Below are 27,107 nucleotides of genomic sequence, written 5' to 3' on the forward strand. Positions count from 1 at the left end.
TATCTCAAGACTTATATAATTCTTCAATTACTTTATAATTATTGAAGAACATTCACTTCCATAAAATCACCAAATCCATAAAAGTAACACCAAATAGTATAATAATAACTGAAGGTAAAAAGGAAGAAAATGACTGGTTAGAAAAAAAATCAGATTTCTATGTGTCAGGAAAAGCACTTCCACTGTCTGCTTAGGAAGAGATAAAGTGCGATAGGCTACATGATAAATACTATGGAGGTGTTGAGAAATGTTGACAGATTAGTGAAATCTGTTTATCAGTGTGGACGCTTCTGCACCACCCAGATTAGTTACACTTCCAGTAGGCTGCTAGTTAGATACTGACTGTGTGTCAAAACCCAGTGAGATGTCCACTCTCAGACGATTTAGGGCAACTTGATCGCTTGGAAATGCGAATATGATGCTGACAAATCTAAGTAGACAGCTGACAATGTTTTGTGACACAGCCACTGACAACAACATTACACCAATAAAACAAAGACATGACCAAACAGCTTGCCCCACCTTCATCCTCCAAGCCTTTTACAACAGCAACATCACAGCTATGTGAAATGACAGGTTGAGGCTTGTTAGCTCGCTGAAAAAGAGTTAATATGTGGGCTTAACTAGCTGGCTAACGCTGCTAACGCTAGCTTAGCACTGCCGCGGAACTGACTGACCGCCGATAATCGCTGAAGCTCAAACCTCTTACCTCTTTTAACGGCCTCGTCAAACGAAAGGAAGCCTATCCGTGACTCTTTGGCGCCCATGGTGCCCTCATTTCATTGCAATGGCAGAAATGTGCAGAGTGTGACCGGTGCCTGTTGCCTTGTTTTGTGTTGTTTTTGTTTTTCCCCTCTCTCTCTCTCTCTCTCTCTCTCTCTCTCTCTCTCTCTCTCTCTCTCTCTCTCTCTCTCTCTCTCTCTCTCGGTATGGTGTTCCTCAAGTCAAGCGGTAGAGCTTAGCGTTATCAACGAGTGACGCGTCGAAGCGACGACGCATCCACACTTGATCACGTGACATTTGTCCAATCAGAATGCAGGGGGCGTACGAGCGTCAGTTTCACGCAAGAAACGCAACACTGACGCATACGCATAAGAGCTTTTCGCCCAGAGCTGGCTGTCAAGTCGTCGACTTTATATCCGTGGTTGATATTAGCTTGCTTGTGTGGAGCCAGTTTAACCAATTTGCACCTTGTTGCATCAGCGCAACAACACCATTGCTTTACTTTGCCAGCACATTGTGTGTATAGTATTAGTTTGGAAATCAGCACATTTTTTCTCTGGAGAGCCCTCAGCTATTTTTATTCGTTTCATCACCCACCAAAAATATTATTCAAATGTGTTATTGGGTAGTTGTAGTTTTGAAACATTTTGAGTCGTATACATTATGTGTATGCTTTAAAATTGCTTAAATAAGTTTCTTACCTAGAATCAGCATTGTTTTATTCTACTAAAATAAATCAGAAATGTTTTTGGTCTTGCGTAACGTTTTGACCAGTGCAATTTGATCATTTAGTAGCCTAATGTGCTCTGCTTTTATTGTTTTTATTTCTAAATTTCTAATTTTATTTAGCCTATGATTTTAGTCACTTTAGTAATTAAACTTCAAACTATTTTATTTCAGTTAGTTGACAAGGCAACATTCCTAATTTTCCGTAAAGTTTGCTACATTTATAATCCACTATTTTTTAGTTTTATCTCAGTTTTATTTCAATTTACAAAAACGTTTTGACTTATTTTTAAGGAATGTATAATCTACACAAAATCAGATCTGACAAGTAATTATGCAAATCAGTGCACATGCTTTTTGTCGCTAACCTTTCATAAATCTTATAACAAGCTTCCGGACGCTTATCTTTTAGCGCCCCCTGTGGAATATAGTGTGTTGCAACACGAATGACTCTTGCACAGCAGAGAAGATGGACTCTTTTGGATTGATTTAAATGTTAATGATCATAATGACCTTTTGCTTATTCATGGTGACAAAGGAATCTCTAATAGTGAACACAAATCAGTTTCTGACATTCTTAGAAGAAGTAATTAATTGCTCAGCCCAAACATCTACAGTATAGAAAGAATAAACATCAATGGATTGGACAATGCAGGTTAAAGTACATCAGTCTCAGATTTAAAATTGAAAACGTAAGTGTGTGTAGTCCGCTTTTATTCAATATAGTGATTAATGATATTTTTAAGAATGTTGAGCCAAGTATGGGTACTAAATCTCGGACGATGGGGCAGTATGGATGAGAGGACGAAATATTATGAGCACTGCAAATAAGGTCCACATCGCAGTACATCAGGTTGAGGAGTGGGCAAAGAAATGGGGATTTCGTTTATCTACAGCTAAAACCCAAATAATGTGTTTTTCAAAAAAGAAAAACACAGATGTAAGATTCAGACTATGGTCATATTCTTGAGCAGGTAGCTATGGTGAATTTTTTGGGAGTGTGCATGGCTAGATAAAAAAGTTGACTTTTAATATATATATTGAGAAACTGATTACAAGGTGCAAAAGAGCATTAAATCTTATGAGATGTCAGGTAATGTGATTGGGGGCAAGCTGCAGTTCACTCAAGAACATATATTGCTCAATTATAAGATCAGGAATTGATTATGCTGTATGGAACAGCAAGTGATACAACAGATGTGATGCAAATGCAGGCTCTGAGAATGTGTTTTGGGGCTTTTACTTCTCCTGTGAATGAAAGTTGAAATGGGTGAAATGCCTATAGAAGTGGGATGGCAACAAATATATGTATTATTGATATCATTAACAGGACTTAGGAATATACACCCAACTCTGTGTTTCATGAAAGTTGGGAACACAGTCAAGGCAACATCAAGAGCAAAGGATGGACAGGAAATAGAACGGCCCAAATAATGGGTCTAGATCAGTGGAAATACACTCAAAGTGTGCCATGGTCGTTTCCTATGCCTTGCTACACACATTAAAGGAAATAAGGTCACGGCAGTTAAACATTTAGTGAATCAATACTTAAAACAAAAATACTGTAATATTTGAGATATTTTACAGATGGATCAAAAGAACCAGAATTTGGAAAAGTAGGAACAGCAGTATATGTTCCAAAATTCCAGATAGCTGTTAAAACGAGAATTTCAGAAAATGTAATGGTGTTTATAGCTGAGCTTGTGGCAATCTGGCTCTACAGTGGGTAAAAGAAACTTCCCTTTTTTCCTGTATCCCACATTCCTGCTATTAATTGTAGCTTTTCTGATAATTGCCTTGGTTTCAGATTTGCTCATGAGAATTGTGATTTCATCTTTATTGCATTTTAAAGAGTTTTTTTCTTGTCTCATTTCCTTCTATTCCTACATGTGCAGGAATCCAACTTGACTCTTTAGCAGCTCTAAAAAGCCTGAAATATGGTAATTCTTACTGTAGACATGTTATAATAGCCTATATAGGATATATTACAACTAGTGTACGTACTGCATAATCAAGGAATTACCATTAATTTTCTTTGGATTCCTGTACATGTAGGAGGAAATGAGACAAAAAAAAAAACTCTTTAAAATGCAATAAAGTTGAAATCACAATTCTCATGAGCAAATCTGAAACCAGGGCAATTATCAGAAAATATACAATTAATACATAGCAGGAAATGTGGGATAGAGGAAAAAAGGAAGACATTTATATATTTAAGAAAATGTGGATATAAGGAAGACGATTCACAACAGTATTAAGAAAAAAAGAAGAATCGATTATAACAAGATTATGTATAGGTCATACTGGACTTAATGGTAGGCTACCCATAAAATAAAAAGCATCATAATGGGTTTTGCAGTTATTGTAATGTAGAAGAGACAGTCGAACATTATACTGTACAGAGTATGAAAATGAAAGACGAGTGTTGCTCCTAAAACTGCAGCAAAAAGTAATCCAAGACATGGCATTAAAAAAATCTGTTGGCAAGAAAAGGTATGAAAGATAAGGTTTTGCAATAGGCTATATAAAAGCAACAAGATTATATTTGAGAATATAATTAAGTTATTAAGTAAGTAAATATTTAATTTATAATTTTTTCTGTTTTCTTTGTTATTATTATTATTTAAGACAAGTTTGTAAGGGTCCTTTCTCATTGCTGTTCCACACTCCAGTTCAGTTTGTGGCGGTAATGCACCTAAAAGCTGGTTTGTCAACCGTCAATAAACAAGAAGAAGAAGAAGAAGACTTTTCCACAAGGTGCGCTGTCATGTAAATAAGAAACGAGTGACCGTGCGGCAGCAGCAGCAGAGAGCATCACTTGCGATATGGGAATTCATGTCTTGCTGTATGTGCCTAATGTAATTGGTGAGTAATTATTACGTGACTTCGATACATTAATTTCAGCCGCACAATTCATTTTAGAGAATCAAAAATATATCACTTAATTCATGACACATTCAATCAGCAAATACCCTAAGGATGGTATCTATTTATGATACAAAACTGTTTCTTTTTTATAGGTTATATCCGGATTCTTCTTGTTCTCAGTTCCTGGATGCTGTATAGTTACCCAGAGAATTTTGTACCCTTGTATGTGTTATCAATTATATTGGATGGTAGGTTTTTACATTAAAACTAGGGAAATTATAGCCTGTGCACTCTTAAAAATAAAGGTTCCTGGGAGCCTGTCCTAGACTACATAAAAGGTTTACTTTGTTCTCCTAACACTAATGCTATTACGCAATAATTGACTACTACTGGAATGAGGAAGGACCAATACTAGAGAGAGGAATGTTTATTCTAATCAATTTATTTTCAATTATTATTATTTTTTATTTTATTTTTTTTGTGGATGGGAGGGTTCTGGAAGGGTTTAAATTGAGACAGTCTGTAATTTCTTATTTTTAATTGAATGTATCATTATGTGTTGTCTTGTTAAATGCCAATAATAAAATAAAAATAAAGGTTCATTATTGGCATCTGTGGGTTCATTGAAGAACCTTTAGCATCCATGGAACCTTTCCAATAAATAGTTTTATGGCACAATTACGAAACTTACAGCAGGGTCAGAAAATGTTTTCAAATGATTTAAAGTAAATTATAAACAAAAGTAATTGTGCATATCATTTTTGTTGTATTTCATGCTACATAAGTGAAGCTTTACTTTCCTTTATTTGATACATTATTTATAATTTATTCTACTGAAAATATATACATGCAACATGCAAAATGCATCATAGTTCTATGGAGGAAAACCAGGAACTTCTCATACCCTTTGCTCTCAGTTTGACAAATGTATATCACTGCAGGTTAAAACCTTGGCGAACAAAACTTGTTAAATTATTAGTATATTTAACAAATGCTCGTATTTACATGAATTGATTTAGTGTTTTATCTTTGTGGCAGGGGTGGACGGCTGGGTGGCACGTAAGCTGCAGCAGACCTCCAGGTTCGGCGCATGGCTGGATGTGGTCATTGACAACGTAGGACGTGGCATGCTCTGGAACATGCTTTATGATGTAAGTTCAGTCAGTACTTGTTTGTCACGAACATAATTGTATTAGAAATTTTCACTTTATACTCTGTGCTTGTGAAGTGGGGCTGGCTGGTGTGTTCATTAGAGTGGTGTGTATTTGTGTGCAACCACAATGCCAGATGTGCCCAGTGGAAGAACACTTTCACAAAGAGCCCAGTTTGGGTGCAGGCAGTGATGGCAAAAGGTATCACAAGATATTTGTTCTTTTTAAACATTAAGATTTTTGGAAGCACAGAATGAATAGTGTTATTCTTCACGCAGGCTTCAAGACACCTTTGGGAATCCTGACAATAGCAGGTCTCCATGTTTTGCCTGTGTGGCTGTATGGCTACCAGCATGAGGTGCTGTCTCATGCTCTCTATGCCCCATACTGGCTACAGACTCTGGGGATTCTGGTGCTGGCAGCAGGACGCTTGCTGTGCTTTGCAGTTGAGGTAAGGAGCACGTTTACCCAGCATTATCATAAATTATGGCAGCAATATTAATGCTTTTACTGTCACAATAGAGGGATCTGTGTGTAAACAGTAATTGTTCATGTGTCATTTTGCAGATGTGGTGCATCGTAACCCATATGAAATTCTTATTGTTGGATGAAGAGGAAGAAAAGAAGAACTAGGGATATATATATATATATATATATATATATATATATATATAAATTTGTGTGTATACAAAAAATATTTTTTATTAACTACTAATATAATATACACTACCGTTCAAAAGTTTAAATACTGCACTTCCGGTACAGTATAACAGTAATATTATGAAATAGTATTACAATTTAAAATAACTGTTTTCTATTTGAATATATTTTAAAATGTCAAAAGCTACATTTTCAGCATCATTACTCCAGTCTTCAGTGTCACATGATCCTTCAGAAATTATTCTAGGCTGATTTGCTGCTCAAGATTTTTTGGTGGGGAACTGTGATTTTTTTTTTTTTTTTTGATGAATGGATAATTCAAAAGTACAGCATTTATTTTGAAATAAAAATCTTTTGTAACAACAAAAAAGTATTTACTGTCACCTTTGATCAATTTAATGTATCTTTGCTTAATACAAGTATTAATTATAAAATAATCGTACTATTTTATTTTTTACCTCCTCCCCTTCGTAATTTATGAACACTGTGTCTTATATACGTTTTAATCTTGCCTGGGCTACTCTTATCTGTTCTGTTGTAATTGTTTTGTTGAAATTTTCCATTAAAAAAAATAAAAATTCTAAGAAAATCCCATAAAAACGTCCATGTTTTAGGATGGATACAGTCATTTGAGAGGATTTTCTTAAAAAGAAACACCTGGTCATTAATTTTACAGAGGTACACATGCCGAGTACAGTCTTTTATTCAATTTTTTGTTCAGCCACCAATCCATCCGAAAGAGTGTTTTTTGTAGGATCCCGTTGCATTCAAGTCATAGACTCAAACATATCACATTGACTTCAGAAACAGGTGAAGAATAATCATGTAAAGGCCAAAAATAAAGCAATTTTAATACTTCAGAAGCAATATTGCTCATTGTAGTCTATAAGACAGCTCTATATTGTTTTTTGTGTTAGAAGTAGTTACAGATTTTCACAATGGTGGATACAAATGAGTTTAATAATGATTTGGTGGTTACAGATGTACAATGTACAGCAGACTCTACTGGGAGTGAGTTACATAAAGCCAATGACTGAAGAATATCCAAGCAGAGGCTCACTGTGGCACAGGTTACTGACATTTCCAGGGTAACAGTCAGTATCAATGTTAAACAACACAATTTTCCTCTTTTTTTAGCCAAACGCTCCTAGAGTGTCTCCAATGGATATAGACACGAACAGGTCTTTAAAACAAAATCATAAAAAGGTCACATCCACTCATAGGTCGTTACTTCAAGGATCGCCATCGTCCATCTGAAACAGCACTTTGGCTATGTCACAATCTACACGTGTCAGCACGTCCAAGGACTTCGTTAAGATAATTAGCATCAAAAAGGCCCCACTTTATCGTTATCAACCCGTAAATACATTCTCCAACTCTGAGGGCAGATTTAGAAGAAAAGTGAAGGGTTGTAGTGACAGGATTGCTTTTATTGTCAGAGGATGCTATTTATTCATTTCCGTGATCACTTTCGAGTCATTGTTCTCTTGTTTCATGGGACATTAACTGCTCAGTATAAGATTGTTTTTCTGTCACTATGGAGCTCACTGGGACAATAACCACTTGTAGCTATGCATCTACTTCTATATACAATTACTTAAACATGCAAAGAAATAGAACGTTTGACCCATAAGCACCTTTGTTTTTTGGGGGACTGTGGCCTATTCTGACTTTTTTTAAAAACAGTATGGATTTGATCAACCATCTTGCTAACCATGAAATGCCACTTGAGGTTGACAAATGAGCCCTTGAATCGACATTCAGAAGGAAGCAATCAGAGCTACGCAATTCTTTCTACATCCACCAAGCTTATTTCCCATGTGCATTATTTTCACATCTGATATTGAAACTGTCATCTGATATGAGAACTCCACTAATATAGTCAATGGAAATGCACTTATAACAAGTTTGCAAGATCACAGTTTATTTGTTACAATATTCCATCTCTCTAACCAAGGCAAATTCCCATCCTTCCCTTGCTGTCTCTTTATGGTATTGAGATTGCCTGATTCTTCACAATCAAACCCCAACCTTAACAATAAAATGAGTGAAATAACGCCCCTCACATGTTCTAGCAGATCTCTTGCTCGGTTTACAAGGTGTTTGAAATTTCGGCCAAAGCAAGCTATTTGAAAAAGGCTGACAAATTAGATCCCCACCAGCTGAGAGTCCTTTAAGACTAAGGCTGGGACTTCAGCTCGAGCTGGGGTCCTGGTGCTGCAGCCGTGATCAAGGGCTAAAAAAGCTGCAAGACGTTAACAGCACATTCTACATGACTAGCCTGAAGCAAGGCTTTGTTTCAGCAAAAAAGCAATGAGTTCACTATGAGGAAAAAAATTTGCCAATTTAATCGCAACAGTCCTCATTCAACTTAAAATGTTCTCCTTGTCAACTTGGTTGCGAGTCTGAGTGGCTTTTGGATATTTGACAAAGGAGCGGCAGTGAAATGAGTCAGACTGATTGGATTTGGAGTGTGGTACAGGTGCATTCAGCAAAATATTGCACTGCTACTACACAACTGTGTGTGGATTCACACCCCTGCGCACTATACCGCAGGTTTACAATGACAGGTGCTGCGCTCAGCCCTTTTTTTTGGTGTGTCCAGTCAGCTGGCAGTGGGCCAGGGGTGTTAATCTACGCCACCCGGGGCCGAGCTCTGAAAGGAAAACAACAACGACCTGGGTAACCTGGTCCCGTAACTATCACCGCTCCAGCTTATATTGTGTGTGTGTGTATGGATGAATAAGGCTTTGCTATGACAGAAAGCCAGCTTTGTGAACTCGTCCTCCCACTCCGTTTAGTTTATATATGGCAATTTAATGTGGTCACACACGTATTATAATTATTAACAGAAGTTATTTTGGCTCATCTGTTTGCAACGTTACACCTACAAGTTGTAGCATACCTTGCATATAAATTATTGGCAGTTTAAAATAAGCTATGTCAGTACTAAGGGAATACAAAACCAGAAGAGAACTTAAAACAAGGTATCTAGAGCATTCGTAAACCCACTGGTCCATAAATTCCACACATGACATGAATTAATAATAAAAAAAGCAAAAATAAACATAATGGTCCATAATGTAACATGGCTGGTCTCATTTTCCAGAGAGCACACAGGTAATCCTCAAATGCAAAGCTTTGCATTACATGAAGTCAAGCTCTAATCCTCGTGTTAATGGGGACACGGACATCTACGGATGTTCCCTCACTCGGTTATAGAAACGGCGGAGCTTTTATTTCGTCAAATCTCCTTCTATGGGTGCATTTTCGGAGAGCACAAGTATTTCTGTAGTGTGGAACAACTCTCCTTCAAATACAAAATAAAAAAAAGAACAGAGGGTGTGTTTTCAGTCTTTGTTGGACTTCTGTTTTTTTAATTCAACTCCACTTGAAGTCAGAGAAATGGTCTGGTTCTTTGAAGTTGCAAGAAGAGTGAACCGATTCAATGAATGGTTGCTTATCCATCAAGAGTGTTAGCATGGTCGGAAAGATGTCATGGTTGGAAAGATGTCATGGTTTTTCTCCCATTTTAAGGAAAATGGGCATGGGGAGTGGCTGGTACAAGTGAATTGACAGTCCAAGAGCTTGAGAAGCTCAAGATGATGATCACACTCCCTGCCCGTCTTGACTACTTGTGAATAAATGGGTGTGAAGGAGTGAAATGTGGGTGGATGTGCACATCTATATGTTTCAGGTGGGCAGTGCGATAGGCTTCCCAGCCGTTAGCCCAAGCAGGAGCGTCCGGCACCGTGGCTCTGGGAAAGCAGGAAAGACTGCACCACCTGCTCTGTGACCTGCGGGCTTGTGTTGACGTCCTCCAGCGCGTTGGCTACTGCAAACTGCCTGTCCCTTAAACGATTCCAGTTGGACAGAATATTGTGGTACTCAAAGACCTTCTCGTAGTTTCCAACTGAGTTGTACAGTTTTATCAGGCCTCTGTAGTCATATTCCAGTCCACTGTAACCCTCCCCGAACAGCTTCTTGCCTGCAGGAAATAGACGAATAGTTTATGTTAAGAACAAGATTCTACACTTGAAGAAGAAATTAATCCTTTTATTCAGTAAGAAAACAGTTTTTTACATTGTTACAAAGGCTTATTTCAAATAAATGTGACGTGCTGGCAAAATGAGTCAGAACTTACTACTTCCGAGCTACTTCTTTTGGTTGAATTTGAGGTTTTCCCAAAAATAAGTTGATTAAGCCCTTGTCTAGTGATCCCAATGCTCCAAATAGTAGTTAAACATCTCAAAGTATCTTTCTTTGTACGTTTTCTGAGAGGAGTACCTTTCCTTTGTCCATGAAAAATGCTGTTTTTCTTTGCTCACTTCTTGATGACTGGCACTTCCCCTGAAGCACAAGTTTGGTATCGTTTTAAAGCGCAGCATTCCAACTTTGTGAATATTCATAGCGAATTCTCGATGACGTGAGTCTGAACCAATGAAATGTGATTTTCAAACTCATGCTGATGTAAACAAAACAATCATTATATCAAAGGCGTGCGCACAAAGACGCCTCAGAGAGCGCGCGATCCCGATATACACTCAATTACAGTTTTTCTAAATTTCTGTCTTGGCGATATTCACGCAAACATTATCTGTTGTCTTAAGTGAACATTTGTTTAACTGTTGGGGAAAATATAACATTATATTAGATCTGTGGGTACAGTAGGTCTTAATATAGGCTGTCTGTTTCATGTTAATCAAACAATTGTGGTATCATAAAAAAAAAAGTTGAATATCTATTTTTCTTATAGATATATGGTTTTGGTAATAAGACCAAATTTGGTCTTATTACCAGGGATTTTAAGGTATGATTGCTAGGTGATTTTGTTTGGGAACCTTCAGAAAACTTTAACTTGATTTTTCTCAAAATGTATTTTGCGGACTATATATAACAATAACTCACTTTTAAAAAATTTGCTCATTGCGTCTCATTTTGCCAGCAAGGGTCACACATGCTGTTCTTGGAACTTAAAAAAAGTCTAAATAAATATAAAAACAAACAAAACAAAAATCAATCATTTAAAATGTTCCAAGTGACTTAATTATATTACATTATGTACATTATGAAAAATGGATATTCATTTTGAGATTTGGTTTTAACATAGTTAAAATTTAAACATTAAATAAATTAAAAAATATAAATGAATTAAAAAAATATATATATTTTTTTAAATGTAAAATAAAAAAACAACAACTAATTAAGCATTTGATGGCGGCAAAGGCAAACAAAATGCAAAAATAGTGGAAATGAGCATAATTAAATAAACAATTTTGTCCAACAAATATGTCCAATATCAACCGACATAAATAACAATAATTTAAAAAAAGACCAACAACTGAACAGGAATGTCATGCATGTCCACCCAAAATGCAACTACAGAAGTAACCCTCACCAATAGCGATGGAGCGCAAGTAGAGGCGCTCGGCATCATCGTACTGATTCATGTCATAGTTATAGAGCGAGGCCAAGTGTCCCACTGACAGAGCCACCTCATAGTCCTCCTGTCCCAACAGCTGCTCCTTGATCTGAATGGCCTTGATGTGCATCTCCTCTGCCTCCTGCATTACAAATCACACCATGGAAAGGTCAGTCAGCCCAACAGCGACCTCAAAAGCACTCTGTTGAGTTTGGCTTACACAATAGAAAAAAACACATGGCTTTCACAACGGTCCACTTGTGGTGATTTCCATATATTATTAATGGTAACATTCTCACAGGTTTAAATAAGGAGGAACTAATAAAAACCTTGAATTTGCGCATGGATTGGTAGAGGCGGCCCAGGTTGCCGTAGTGTTTCGCCGTCTGAACGTTAAACTCTCCGAAGGCTTTTTTGGCCAACTGGAGAGAGGAGAGGTGCAGATCATGGGCCTCCTGCAGGAGGCGTTCCTCTGTTTCTTTGTTATGACAATCGATGGCAATCTCCTCCAGGATTAGGGCTTGAGATGTAACATCAGAATTACAAATTAGACTGAAGTAACATGATTTTTCAATTAAGTAAAAAAAAAAAAAAAAAAAAAAACACAACCCTAAACAAACTGAAGAGTGAAAAGATAATGCTACTTTGAACCAATGCTACCATCTTAATGTTGTCATTCCAGTAATGCAGCTGTGAATGAGGGGAGTTATGAAAGCTTTTCAAAGTGCTAGTCTCACCTTTCACCCTCTTGGACGAGGCCAGAAGCAGATGGTCTTCAGGGAGAATGTGAGTTATGATGTCTATGGCACGTTCTGCGTGGAATCTAAAAGCAAAATTCAAAGTATGAAACTGGTAGGTTATTCGATAAACACTTCCAAGAAAAAAACAATTCTAAAAGAACAACTTAATTGTGTTAAAGGTTAGGGCAACTACTGGACATCTGTGTCATGGACTTCTTAACACTCGAGGGACACATGAAATGGTATAAAAGTTCATACGAGATTAGTTGCAAACAAAAATACAAAGTTTCATCTTGGAAACTGGCAGCTTGCTTTTCAAGAAGTGACCCAAGACACCAATTAAATTATTCATATTTTCATGGTGATCGTAATAGGAGGAATGTTTGTCTGAACGATTATGTATTGTTCAGTGTTGCCTAATGAATTCTGTTTTTAGAGCATGGGAATGCCACGTCACCCAAGATTACAGATTTTTGTGAAAAAAAAAAAAGTTAATTTAATGAAGGATTTATTCAGAATGATTCAAATGGATAACATTATTTTTAAACAATTCATTAAGAGAACCTGCTCATAAGAGTCGTCGTTTTATGAATCATCTACAATCTATGTGTCCTATAATTCTATTTAGAAGCATATGAATGTAAGCACTGAGTAGCAGTACAGGAATCATTGATATAGTTCATTTACCCACCCAGATGTCATCATAATTCTCTAAATTAACTCTCTAATGCACTCCGGACAGGATTGAGACACTCACAGTGCGTTATCGAATTTTCCAGAGCTGTACTGATGGACGTAGGACGAATACGCCAGGTCCTCATGTGCAGTTGCAACATGAATATTCTTTCCTCCAAACACGGATTGCCGAATATCGAGTGCAATCTGAAGGTAGAAAACACACATTGTTTTTCAGCGAATGAGAAAATGTTTTATTTATACTTGCAAAGAACCCAAATTTTAAATAATTCTTAGCTCACCTGGTAAATGACCACTGACTGGCAGATATTATCCACGTTTAAGAGATAAAATCCATAATCTAGTAGTGTATCTGAGTATTTTGGGTGCTTGTGCCCAAAATGTTCCCTGGAAACAAAATGTGGGAATATATAAAGCATTTCATCGGTGTAAAATCAAACATAATTTCACCATCACCCGCGCTTTAAATATGCATGGGAGTTCTTACCGTGCCAAAAAAACTGCATGTTTTATCAGTTGTTCAGCTTTCCTGAACTCCCGCTTAACAACACAAGCCTGCAGAGATCAATTTCATGATGACGTAATGTGACAATGGATCGGAAGTTTACATCTATTTAAAAAAAACTCCAACATCCAGCAATCACTGACCTTAGAGGCTTGTCTGAGAACATCAACTACTACTTTCACAGGTAAGCCGACAGTGATCTCCCTCATAGCCTCTATACACCACCTATAAGCCTAAAACACATAAGGAACACAACTGTAGAGCAGCCGTTCTCCAAACAGACTTCTGGTATTGTTGCATTGGGACTTACCTCATCATAGTGGCTTTTGGCAAATAGCAGGGCACATAATTCTCCATACAGGGCAGCCTTATTAGCCTGATGGCCGTGTTTGGCTAGTTTGTCCATGTAAGACTGGGCCAGTTTGAAAGTCTCTTCTCCCAGGTGGTATTTGCAGTTGCCATTACGCACATGAAGTAACCTGGCACACAAAGGCCCAATAACACATTAGTAAGATTCACTATTCTATGCTGTTTTGTAGTATAAATAGTGTGAGTAGTGTGTATCACATTTTAAATACCCAGATGATGCACTTCATTAAATGAAAAAACGAAGTGTGGAATATTGGACACTTCATGCCCTCAACTGTCACAGCTTTAATTACGTAACGGACGGGGAGGGGGGATCAGACAAAATAGCCTTATAAAAATCATACACAACATGGTTGAGTACATAGTGCACAATGTATAGTGCACAATGTATAGTGCGTCATTTGGGACACAAGTACTGTTGAAATGACTAACTGACCATTTACTGCTAGAAGAGACTCAAGCTGACACATTTACTCACCTCACACAGCACTCCACAGCACGATACCAGTGAAGAACCTCATCGTGTAATGTGCACAGCTGGAGACAAGACAGAAAGACTTTCTCTGCATCTCCATACCAACCGGCATCTGATAAAAAGCCACCTGAGATGGAAGAAAAGTATTATTACAATTACAACAGCTTGTTATTATAAGCTGAAAGAGCAGAAAAGTGAGCACCATACCTAAAACAAAGCCAAACTGTATAGCTTTCTCTTTCACGTGCGCATCTGACTCTGCGATGTATGAACATCGGCGGCTGAAGGAGTTGGCCAGGACTGAAGCGACCTTCACACCGTGGTCCATCAGAGCCTGGAAGCAGTGGTGTAAGAGGTGCCTGTGGAAGAAAACATGTTCTGTCTTTCATCTAATCAGTCTCCATGTTAAAAGTGACTTACACATTTTTTTTCTGAGGTGAGGTTATAGGGGGTATAGGGATAATTCTTTAACCTTATGCAATGACAAATATTATAGTAGCATATTACTACTACAGTTGGACCAATTCAGTTTTTTAAAGGTCCGCTGACATGAAATTTCCACTTTCTGAGTTTTTTTAACATTAATATGAGTTCCCCTAGCCTGTATATGGTCCCCCAGTGGCTAGAAATTTCAATCGGTGTAAACCGAGCTTTGGCTATCTTTCTCTGCCTTTGAGAAAATGAAAGCTCAGACGGGCTGATCTTGAATCTCCTCCGTATGACATCATACGGAGGAAAGGTAACCTCCCCTTTCTCTGCTTTGCCCGCCCAGAGAATTTGGCTCGCCCATGAGAAAATGAGCTAGGAAGTACGAACGTGCGAGCGCGATTAGAGTTTTTCCTCGAGAGATATCATGGCTTGCAAACGAGCGAAGCATGGCAGTGCATCAGTGTTCGATGTACAAATGAACACAAAAGTATTTTTTAGTTCCTTCATCCGAGCCTCTGAAGAAACAATGGGTTAATTTTGACTGTTTCCTCAACTTGGGCCAATACAGAGCTGGCCTCGATGAACGTCTGAAAATAAATCGATCGAGCTACCAAGCAACAATTTCTGATGTGTAGCCTAATTGTTCAAGTTCAGACAGGAAATCTTGGTAACACTTTACAATAAGGTTCATTAGTTAACATTAACTAAGAATGAACAATACTTCTTCAGCATTTGTTAATCTTTGTTAATTTCAACATTTACTAATACTTTATTAAAATCTTGTTAACATTAGTTAATGCACTGTGAACTAACATGAACAAACAATGAACAGCTGGATTTGTATTAACTAACGTTAACAAAGATTAACAAAAACAGTAACAAATGTATTGCTCATGGTTAGTTCATGTTAGTTAATACATTAACTAATGTTTAATAAATGAACCTTATTGTAAAGTGTTACCGAAATCTTTCTCTCAAAATCGTTCAATACTGTTTATGCAAGTCAAGCCAGTGACTAAAATATCAACTTCACATCGTTTCTTTTAGTAGGATGAAAATAATCTTATTTAAATTGTGAACAAATTATACAGAAAGCGATCAAAGAACAATCTTTCCACACAGCGCGAGTTTATCTGGACAACACGTTATGAAATCAATGTCGCACGTTACACATCACAACGAAGCTCTTACTGTATGTACATCATCGTGTTTGCATTGGTGAAAGCATTAGAGAGAGTGCAGAAACTGCGTTGCAATGATAAGATCTTCATTCTCGCGATCAACAGACTGTCATCTGCTTGCTCAATGCTCATCACGGCAACATTTTATGTGATGGGAATAGATCTAAATACTTTAAAAACTTCTCACAATTCGTTAATCTCGATAGCTGTTATAGTAAAAACGTATAATAGCTGTAGTAAAAGTATTCGAGAGAGTTTCACGTGTAATATGTAGCTATTTCATTTGCAAGCATGTTAGCCAATCACAGCAGTGGGCGGTTACACTGAATCCCACAGCAGACACGCCCCTTCAAACAGGAAAAATGCCTTTTATTTCTAAATTATGACTATTTTTGATCTAAAAAACATACTAACATTATAAGGGCAACCCAGGAAACATTATAAAATAATAAAATAACCCCATGTCAGGGGACCTTTAAGCTGATATCTAGAGAGCAGATTGGCTTAAATAAAGCCAATGCATATAACTCTTAATATAATTTCATTTAGCCAAGATGCATTACATTTAAAAAGAATTTACTGTCAATTTTGATCAATGTAATTTCCACAAAAATATTAGGTAGCACAACTGTTTTCAAAATTTATAATAATAATAATAAGAAATGTTTCTTGAGCACCAAATCAGCATTAGAATGATTTCTGAAGAATAATGTGCCACTGAAGACTAGAGTAATGGCAGCTTAAAATATAGCTTTGATAAATTAGTAGAGGATTTCATTTTTGCTGGTTTCTGCATCATGACAAAGACCATCACTACATATATTAGTCTTCAACCAAGTCTGGCAAAGAAAGATGCCAATGAAGGCTTGTACCATATACATCATGTGAGATTTGAATCATCAGACCAAAATACACACACACTATCTCATTCAGTCTGGCCATATACACATCATTAAGGTATGGCTTTGACCTATATTACCTTGACAGATTCACTCAGCTGTCAATTACCTTTTGTCAGAGGCCCTGAGGACTTTAGCGAAGACCTCCAGCTCACAAAACTCCCCTCCCAGCTGGCAGAGCCGGCCTTGCTGGTAAAGCTGGAACACAAGAAGAAATGTGAGATTGTTGACCCTACTGTACATGTGACACAACAAAGACAACTCAAGCTTTCCCTTGGGGGTACCAAGGCCCAGAAAACCAAGAAAAGTAGCAATTATAAAGACAGAATGTGCAATCAGGAAGCTTGTGCAAGACCAATAATGTAACGTGTGCCAATAATATTTTGTTTGTGTTATGGCACATTTGGTTTTCGACACCAAATTGACTGATCTTACAAAGAAATGAAAAATAATGTAATGATTAAATGGTCAAATTATCTACACAGAAGAGTAATTTAACCCTTACTGTTAAATTTGAAGCTAAAAACTATGATCATCCGAAGTCAGTGGTTCTTAAACTTTTTGACTCCAAGGTCCCCAATTTTCCAAAATAATTGTATTGTAATTGTAATTGTAATATAGCTATATATATATTCATTTTTGAACTTACAATTTCTACCCGGCAAAATGTTAGAGCTTGGCATAACTACAAAAATGTATATTCATTATAAAAATTCCCATCGAGTTAGAAGACTTTATTTACATGACTTTTCCACATCTAGGTATCACACTTTTAAAATTAGGCTACTTCATTCATCTAGAATTTTCAAAACAGTGGGAACAATTTCTTCTTCTTCAAAACAAAAAAACTTTTTTAATAGATTTTTTTTTTTTTTGCTATTTTGTCTTATTTCCAAGCTTGTTTTGTCTTATTTTAAATCTTAAGTAATCTTTACATCCCCTTGGAAGTTTGCAGAAGTGTTTGAGAACCACTGCTTAAGCAGATCTCTCCTTTAAGCAAAATAAAAATCTAAAGTCTCCAAACTACCTAGAGAAAGAATAATTACGTCAATAAGCCTTCTCTGGTCTAATCTAATGGGTTCCAGTTAAACTTGATTCGTCATTTAACTATATCTTCAAACCAAATTATAAATACAGTCCTCTCTCAAACTCAGTTAGGCAATACAGAAATGCAGAATATTTATTGTCTAATGACTGAGGAATGATGAAAGATTTAAGGTCATTTGTCACAACAAACTCTGAAAGCCTTTGAACACAAAACAGTGGGATTGGTCTAATCACATATGTCCAAAAAGGCAAATCAAATTAAAAAGACAAGAGGGCAAGTCAAGCAGGTCACACGAAGTGGTCTTAAAATGCATGAGCAATGCAAATATTTGATGCATTGAGCATATTTCATTTTACATAACGATTTATATGAGATAAAATAAGTAATTTGGTCCCATTAGTTATGTGGTTTTAGAAAATCATCTCTTTTTCCAAAAAAAAACTCCAACAACTCTCACATCAAGAAGTCATTTACAAAATCATTGGCAAGTAAATCATTAACTAAGATTAATAAATGCTTTAGAAGTATTTTTCCATTGTTAGTTCATGTTAATATTGGAACCATATTATAGTAGTCACTTTTGTCTTTTCTGTTTATTAATTGTTTTCACAGAAACGTTAGTTGGTGACAAACCAGTCAACCCATATTTGCAGATGTCAATTATGTCATACAAAACTTGTGAATTCGTTAGAAACACGGTTATGGTTTAAATACTCGCATGCCATTATAGGTAGTAGCCATAAATAAGGTTAACAGGTTAAAACGTGAGATGTCATAGTGTTTTATGTTTAACTAGTCTTGACCCAGAGAGCTATATCTCATTCAGCAGCAGATAAGCTACAGGCTAAGATAACTGGGACATAGTGTGCACTTCAATCAGTCTTAACCTAAACTGACACACAGAAATGACATGAGTGTACTCTTAAACTAGAAACCCTTAACGGTTAAATCGTCTCGTAGCTCGAGTCTCTCATAACTAGCGCTGCACTGAGAGCTTGGGTCAGTTTTTGTTAGCCAAGCTGCTAGTGAAAAGTGTCAGATGCTTTTACGTTTGTTTCGCAATGCACTCATTCACTGTCCTTCTTACCTTGTAGTACACATCAAACTGTATATTTTCAGGCAGAGAGCGAATATCCCGTCGCGATCGGCCGTAGTTGTCTACCACAGCTGAGATAGCGGTGTTGTACAGGGTCTCAGGGATCCATTCCAGTTCCACCGCGGCCATATTGTTTTCTTTCACTAAATCCAACCACAGCCCCCCCCTCTTCCACTCCTACTTTTACCTCCTTCGCTACCTGATCGAGGTACGACTCTTTACACTGATGCTCCTCATACACCCCCGCAGCTGGAAGCGCTTTTTGAGTTTGAAACGGACTGTAGTGATAGGGAACACAACCCTAAGGTTATGCTCTCATGTTTAAAGCTCATCCCCGATCGAGATGCCCCGCCCACTCTATGACACTTTAGGCAATGACGTAGCGCTAGAGCTCCGTTCGAACTCAGTGAACGCGCATTTGACTGTAGTTCAAAATAACGGCCGCAGGGAGGACGATGGGAATCTCTCAAGAGTAATCAATTTTTTTTTTGTCATATATCTATTAGCCATTTTAATGTTAATGTGTCAGGAAACAAAATTAACCTTTAGTAAGTATACATATTTACAATGTACAACCTTTCTTTTCTGGGAAAATGGAACGAAAAGATTGAACTCATCCTGCATTAAACAGATTTTTGTCAAAAGTTCACAAAAATCTAAAATCCTAAAAAGGAATAAATAATTTGAAAATAAAAGCAATCAAAACACTTACTAAAAAGATGGAATACTGTATTCGTTATTCGTAGAACCGTAAAATTTAAAATCTGAGGGGGTACTTTTTTTCCGGGTTGTAGTACGTACGTCATACTGCAAGTCAGAAAACTCGATAGACAATGACAAAGTATTTATTATTTTGCATTGATCTAAATATATGTAAGAATAGATTAGAATAGAAGGAGATGCCTTGTGGATGTTCCTCCCCATGTGAGACAGCCTACTACCATCCATGACCATGTTATGGAATGCCAAAGCTGCCGAAATAAGAAATAAATAAATATACAAAGAAATGTAAAAAACAAAAATAAACTTGTGTTTATACTTTTATTTCCTTATTTATTTATAATTCTATTTAAATGTTTTTAATGTAAATTTAATTGTAAATTAAAATGTAAAATAAATGTAACTTTGTTTCCATATTTATTTATTTTTTCATTTATTTATTTATTTATTTATACATTTATTTATTTCCACTTGTCCACACACCTCTTGCATTTTGTTTGGTCACACCCATAGCATAGGTCACACCGAAAAGAAATACATTTGGAAAGAAATACATGTAGACATAAATACATATATAAATAAATAAATGTGGAACTAAATAAATGTACTATAAAAAAAATAAAAAAAATGAATGTGGAAAAAAATACAAAAATAAGGAATAAGGAAATACAGAATAAATAGACATTTATTTGCGTTTTACATTTTGTTTTACATATATTTGTATAATTATTTATGCATTTTATTGACTTTGTTTAGTTTTTTTTTTTTTTTTTTTACATTTCTTTTTATATTATTTATGTGTTTATTTATTTCTTATTTCGTCAGCTTTGGCATTCCATACCCTGCCGAGCAGGAATTGAAGGTGGGCACCACCTACTGGCCACTACTAGTAAAATCCATTTAGCAGTATCATAAGAAAATCCTTTGAAATCAGTTGTATGTTTTTTCACCCAATTAGTGTAAATGATACTTATCGGACTAGATTTCAAACTACCTCCCTCCTAATGTAGATTATGTATTCCTTTGTGCCGCACAGTGACAGGTATTCCCAGGGGTTTTCGAACTGGGGTTGCAAGAGAGTAATAGGAGTCTGTGGATAAGTCTAGAGAAAAACTGTAAAAAATAATAATAATAAGATTTAAATGAATAGGCCTAAGTGAATAGATAAATTAGATTAAAATAAAAATGAATAATACATTTAACATTACATTCATAGTGAGTAAAATATGTGTAACTTAATAGAAACTATAATTTTACATTTAGAATATTCATTTTTCACTGTTTAAATTTGGTGTTTATAAAAGATGCCTTTTAAATTTTAGGATGTGGGTCTTTCACACAGTGATGATCAAATTTGGGGGTCTGTGGCATCTAAAAGATTGAAAACCCCCGATGTATCCTACATATTATTATTATATACCTACTATATGGTTATTTTGTATTTTTATCCAAGTATTATATCTCGTTAGAATAATTGTAATCTTCCTTAATTGTAATTTCATTATTGTTCATTGAACTAAAAAAAAACAGGCTTTTCAGTACTTGAAAATGAAAATGGTTAACCTTAAGCAAAGTCACAAATTACTTCTCCCACTTAAATAAATGTTACAGTAGACCAAAGAGTAGGCTGCTCTGAGTAAAATATACAAAAGTACATGATTATGATGAATAACACATTATACTAATTATCAAAAGCAATCATAAGTGCAAAACAAAATATAATTTGGCTTCACAAACTTATTTTTGAAATGTGTCACTATATTTGTGAGGTCATTTTAAAAAGAAAAAGGTCCTCACAGGTAGTTAAACTTAGTACACAATTTAGTAACTTATAATTGCTTAAGCAAAAAAAAAAAAAAAAAAAAAAGTAGGGGCATTAGTGTATTGTAATCTTATTAAGACATGACCCCAAGATCCCGTCAAAAGTTCAAGCCCATAAACACCTGCAATTTTAGCATGTAAATACTATCAAAGATTTATTAATTTTGTTAATGAGCTTTTATTTTTATATTTTCAGTTTTGTATTTTAATTTAAGTATTTTTGTTATGTGTTTTTGTAATTTTTATTATTATTTTTAAATATTACTATTTAGGTTTTATTTTATTTTTTTAGTTCAGTTTATTTTTTATTTAGTACCAGTTTGTATTTTTAGTGCTACAAAAAAACAAAAAACACTATTTCAGTAAATTACCAAAGCAAAATTTCTAATTTTAATTTAGCTTTTAATCCAATTTTTATATTTTATTGCATCTTTATTTCAACGAGCAAAAATGTTTTAAGTTAACATTATCTCTGAGACTCTGACCCATACCAAAGCTTTGATCTAACGGGGAGACCCTTCGGTGTCAGGTTTATATAGCCTATCTCTAGACCTGTTTTGAAATGACTTTACAGTAGCTACCAAGTGGCGACCACCAAAATCATAACGAGACAATAGATTTTTATTCCACTGAACAACGTGTCTGACATTGATTTCTGCAGCTGCAGTTCTCAACACAGACAGCAGATGTCGCCGTTTCTTCTCACCGAACAATAAGCAGCGTGAGGCCAACCTACCCTACCGCCTTTATCACTATATATTTACAACAGTGCTCGCTTGCTCACGTTCAGCTGCGCCCATCTAGAGGATAGAACGAACAGAATCAACACCGTTCCCTACCAAAAACCTGGATACCTCACAACGGTGAGTCCAGCGGACTTTTATGTATATATCTATTTATGTTTTAATCCTGTAAAACAAGATAACATCCAGTTATTTTCAGGAGGTAAAATCCCATGTCAGGGATGTAAGCATGGGATCAACAGCAGTCCGCTGCTGGATATAGAGGCGAAGAAAGGACCCTTATCAGCCACTTACTCATGCTAACTGACCTGCTAACTGTAGTCGGAGGGTTCTTACATTCTCTGTTCATTCTGTTTGGTAGTTTCACGCTAAAATATGTGTACTCTGGTGGTCTGTGTTTAACAGGTTCAGTCCGTGTCCAGCTAATTTAAAGGCTTGGAAGCTGATTTTGAGCGTTAGCGTTTGGCTTTCCTGCTGCTGAAGATTGACGAGTCTCTCGCCGCTCCGGTTGACTGACCGGGCAATTTATATAAGGTTTCTTGTCCTAACGTGTGTTTCCCTTTTATGTGACTCTCGCCTGGATTGTATCTCTCTAGCCTATAGTGCGTCAATGATACAATGTAGCAAACCGCAGGTTTATAGGCTACATTGTAATAGAACGCTTAATTATATTGTAGCATTATAGGTGTGAAGGAGGACAAGGGAGTCGCCCTCACTTTCCTTTCATGTCAGTGGTCAAGTGCATATAGGGTTTATCAGTTTATTAACAACAGTTATGCAATTAAACGATTAAATGTTAGTCAATACACAATACATTCTCAGACTAGACACTATTATCAGATTACTTTCTCTATTATTATGAGGCCATCAAAACTGCATGTATTCATTAATGAATGTCAAAAGTTTATATGTATATGAAGTTTGTATCATGCACACTGCTGGACACTGATGCCACTCCTTTGTGTCATGTCAAATACCCATTAAAACTGTTGGGTTTTGGAGCTAACCGGTTACCTTAGTACATTTTTGTAAGAGACTTTAACTTTTAAATGCTTGTTCAAACATGCTGAGCATAATCAGAATATTCCAAAACCCTCATGAAATTCAAGCTAATATTCTGTGCTTTAAAGATACTGATGCTGATGCAAACGAAAATGAGAATAACTCGTTGGACTAATGCATTGAGAAGTCTGACATGCTTTCAGGCTCAGGCAGTGTCTTTATCTTGGTTTTGATTACCACTATCCACTTATATTCATAATGCATTTTATAATCATTATTATCATAATAAATGTTTCTGTTTTATTGTTTATACTAGCTAGGGTTTACTATGTGTTGCATTTATATATTATTGTTGAACTCAAATTATAAATAGTAGTACAATTAGTAGAGTAGGTAGTATTAGGTACTATCATTGAGTATTGCATTAAGTCTGCATCAAACCTTTTTTGGGGAAGGATTGCCCAAATTGCCTTCCTGTATTATAGGGAAGAATTTGGCCCCTGGTTAATGGAACTTGTTTGGATGATGAAGTCTCCTGCTGGTGGGAAAATAGGAATGTTAGAGGCCCGTGGCTTTGATAGCACCTCCCCAATTCCTTAAACCCTGTTTGTTTCACATCCTTTAGTGAAATAATGATGATACGTGTCTTCCTTACACTAAAACTTGTCAATTTTGCTATTCCGGTGAATATTATCATGCCACATTATGTTATAGAAGTCTATTTCTTGAGTGAAGGCCAGTCAGTGATTTCAACTGCATACTTTACCTTTTCACAAAGTAATTGCATATTGTAATGCAGGATATTGAGTTTCAATTTAGTTGGAAATTATGACATGACATGACAAGAATCTAAAATATTCTCATTGTGCAAAGAAACATGAAAAATGATACTATTATTGATGCTATATTTTTCTCTCTCCAGGGAGCCATAATTAATCCATTCTGGATGTACAGAAGCCACTCTGTCTCTGTATGGAAAAATCTCTCACTTCTAAAAACATTGGTGCTTCTGTAGTGGAACGTAGACTACTTTTGGGGACAATATGTTCAACTTGATCAAAAAAGACAAGGAGAAGGATGGAGTTAGGAAGGAGAAAAAGGACAAGAGAGACCGGAGGGAACGGATGTCTGCAGCTGAGCTCCGAAGCCTCGATGAGATGAGCATGAGGCGGGGCTTCTTCAACCTCAACCGGAGCTCCAAGCGTGACTCCAAGAACAAGTTGGAGATCTCCAACCCTATCCCTATTAAAGTTGCCAGCAGCACTGAGCTCAACCTGACTGACATTGAGTCGGATGGCCTCAGTAACCGCAGCAGCATGGTCCTGGATGCAGATCAGCTCAGCGCGGCCAGTTCCAGTGATGATCTGAAGGGCGATTATGGTCAAGATGGACATCGGAGCTCTGTCAAGGAGCGGGCAGCTAGGTTTGGCTCCCTCGCTATGCAAAACTCACAAATGGGTTCCATCATGAAGCGCTTCTCCTTTTCTCAGCGGAATAAAGATGAAAGTCCGTCCGAAGGGTCCACACCTTCTGGGCAGAACTCTGCTGCCCCATCGCCGCAGGTAGAAACCAAGATCTTTGACCCCCAACGTAAGCCAAGTCTTCAGCATCAGCAGCAGCCTCCTGCTGGGAAAAAAGTGCAGATCCCTGAGGTTGTGGATAAGACGTTTCCTGCGGATCTCCGCTTGCCTGCTGTCGTGCCACCGCAGACGCCCGAAGTTCGGGAGCTGGTTCTCCAGAGGCGTAACACTGGAGATTTCGGCTTCTCACTGCGGCGCACCACCATGTTGGACCGCGGCACGGATGGAACGGTCTATCGCAGAGTAGTCCATTTTGCGGAGCCAGGTGCCGGCACCAAGGACCTGGCACTTGGTTTGGTTCCTGGAGACAGGCTGGTGGAGATCAACGGGCGAAATGTGGAGAACAAGAACAGGGATGAGATCGTGGAGATGATTCGGCAGTCAGGCGACACGGTTCGGCTTAAAGTTCAGCCCATTCTGGAGTTAAGCGAGCTGAGCCGATGCTGGCTGAGGAACACCGGAGGGCTGCGGCGGGAAGCATTTGACGTAAGTCCATACTTTGTCTCTCTTCTCTTTTTTCGTTCACGATCACAGGCTTTCCAGGCAACTCCCCACAAGCCTGCCCAGCTCTTACACATGTAGAGCCAATTGGCTGCTCTTCTCGAGAGTACAAGCACATCATTTAAGATGAACATGTTCTTGTGCAACAGGAAGCGGATTCCTTTCCAGGATGAACATCTGTCACAATGTGTCTAACAGAAACTTTTCTTCCTCCAGCTTTCCACAAGTGATGACTTTAATGACAGGCTTTGAAATTGTTTTGTTTGTGTTTTTCTTCACAGTTTGCTGTGCAATAGTTGGACACAGTGCAACAGTAAATCCAGAATTTTCCCCAATACAGTTTGCAGTTTAGTTTTGGTATGCAACTATAAATTGCACTTGCTGTTGATAGTAAAAGAGAAAGAGGCTGGTCAGGGACTCTTTCTTGTGTGAGATGAGTGTGATGAATGGGTGAAAAATCTCTTTCGTGTTTTTCCTTGACAGAAGGAAACCTTTGAAACTTATCTGTTATGTCCTTGTTGGATTACAGATAAGAATACCACTTTTGCATAAATGTTTTATTATTTTAGGATGGGCGGAGGTTGTGTCTTCATTACCTAGCATGTGTGCCGCTACTGGTCTGGATTCAATCTAGTGCTGTCGTGCCAAGTTGCATATGTTGATGCTGAGATGAATCACGAAGCTTCTTCTTACAGTAACTTCTTGTGGGTGTTATGTAATACTTCTTGATAACTACACTCATTGGATTCCTAGAATTTAGCAATGTTGTTTACTTGCTTGGAAAACAGTACATTCAGTTAACAGTACATTCAGTTAACATACTCGTTTGCTATGTAATGTGCAGTGAGGAGCCCTAAGTAATTTATAAAAAGGTATTCTGAAGCTGAATTATGAGCCATCTGTGAAACCTTAGAGTACACAACAGAGAGGTGTGACATGCAAGTGAGTTTTGAAACAGTGAATCAGAGGGTTTGAATCATTAAATGGTGTTTGTTAAGGAAAAAAGGTGTTGGCTGTTTAATAATTATTCCCTTCAGTTTGCTGCTTGCTGACAATTATGAATTTAAATGGTCCCTTTGCAACTACTAAACTTTCCATTAGCCTAAAACAGGGTTTCCCAAATGGGGGTTCACGATCCTCGAGAGGTTCAATAGTAAACTGCTGTGGGTTTGCGAGATTGTGCTAAAAATGTAATGCTCAGTTAAACTGATTAAAAATGAAATGATTCAATTAATTATTATATTACATTATTATTATTTTTAATTACATGAATAAAGGTGATATTGGTTGCATTTATTAAAAGGTTAGCATTACAGCATTTGTAGGTGATAGCCATTTTCTCACATAACACTCGCTAAACCCGTTTTCCAGTAAACAGAGCTGCTATTTACACATGTAACAGCTTTTTTTTCTCCGTATCTGTATTTCTACCATTCAGACAGCTGTTAACACATTACTCATTTGTTTCAGCGTCTGCCCAATTTGATGACATTTCTTTTACAACCACAGATAATCACAATTTTTTATGTAAACTAGCCTAAATGGTGTGCAAAGTAATTGCGCCAGTTCCGTCACATACTTTGTGATTGTTTCAAACTTTTTGACAGCAGACTTCATATGTCAGAGCATTCTAACACATACGTGCCTCAAACTGCTATTCTTACAGCTAAGAAATAGCAATTATGGTTAAATCAAATGGAAGAATTCTGTTGTTTACAGAAAAAGCTGTATGGTTTGGCTGAGAAAAAGTTA

At 36.9% G+C, this 27,107-nt stretch overlaps 4 protein-coding genes across 8 annotated transcripts in view; 2 read left to right on the top strand and 2 right to left on the bottom strand.

Annotated features, from left to right (window-relative positions):
- usp32 (ubiquitin specific peptidase 32) overlaps window positions 1–866 on the bottom strand; it is a 49,653-nt gene extending 48,787 nt beyond the window's left edge. For all 3 annotated transcript variants that reach the window (XM_056263417.1, XM_056263418.1, XM_056263416.1), the window contains exon 1: window positions 710–866. In XM_056263417.1, the coding sequence (XP_056119392.1) occupies window positions 710–767 (58 nt within the window). In that variant the 5' untranslated portion in view covers window positions 768–866. The remainder of the gene's footprint in view (window positions 1–709) is intronic.
- Window positions 867–4,247: 3,381 nt separating this feature from the next.
- On the top strand, window positions 4,248–6,147 carry si:ch1073-145m9.1 (uncharacterized). The gene is made up of 6 exons (XM_056263516.1): window positions 4,248–4,314; window positions 4,470–4,565; window positions 5,356–5,468; window positions 5,546–5,669; window positions 5,747–5,919; window positions 6,036–6,147. The coding sequence occupies exons 1-6, from the start codon at window positions 4,275–4,277 to the stop codon at window positions 6,099–6,101; spliced, it is 612 nt and encodes a 203-aa protein (XP_056119491.1). The 5' UTR covers window positions 4,248–4,274; the 3' UTR covers window positions 6,102–6,147.
- A 3,590-nt stretch (window positions 6,148–9,737) lies between these two features.
- On the bottom strand, window positions 9,738–19,348 carry appbp2 (amyloid beta precursor protein (cytoplasmic tail) binding protein 2). The gene is made up of 13 exons (XM_056263420.1): window positions 18,980–19,348; window positions 16,954–17,042; window positions 14,543–14,694; window positions 14,339–14,462; window positions 13,802–13,970; window positions 13,635–13,724; window positions 13,474–13,541; window positions 13,268–13,373; window positions 13,048–13,172; window positions 12,288–12,373; window positions 11,880–12,070; window positions 11,527–11,692; window positions 9,738–10,116 (listed from the first exon to the last, which is right to left on the bottom strand). The coding sequence occupies exons 1-13, from the start codon at window positions 19,115–19,117 to the stop codon at window positions 9,854–9,856; spliced, it is 1,767 nt and encodes a 588-aa protein (XP_056119395.1). The 5' UTR covers window positions 19,118–19,348; the 3' UTR covers window positions 9,738–9,853.
- Window positions 19,349–22,264: 2,916 nt separating this feature from the next.
- The window catches only part of myo18ab (myosin XVIIIA b), a 109,317-nt gene continuing 104,474 nt past the window's right edge, over window positions 22,265–27,107 (top strand). For all 3 annotated transcript variants that reach the window (XM_056263431.1, XM_056263433.1, XM_056263436.1), the window contains exons 1-2: window positions 22,265–22,392; window positions 24,197–25,340. In XM_056263431.1, coding sequence (XP_056119406.1) covers window positions 24,318–25,340 — 1,023 coding nt within the window. In that variant the 5' untranslated portion in view covers window positions 22,265–22,392; window positions 24,197–24,317. The remainder of the gene's footprint in view (window positions 22,393–24,196; window positions 25,341–27,107) is intronic.

This window comes from Rhinichthys klamathensis, unplaced genomic scaffold (assembly GCF_029890125.1).
Source record: "Rhinichthys klamathensis goyatoka isolate OS25496 unplaced genomic scaffold, OSU_Roscu_1.1 h1tg000206l_1, whole genome shotgun sequence".
NCBI lineage: Eukaryota > Metazoa > Chordata > Actinopteri > Cypriniformes > Leuciscidae > Rhinichthys > Rhinichthys klamathensis.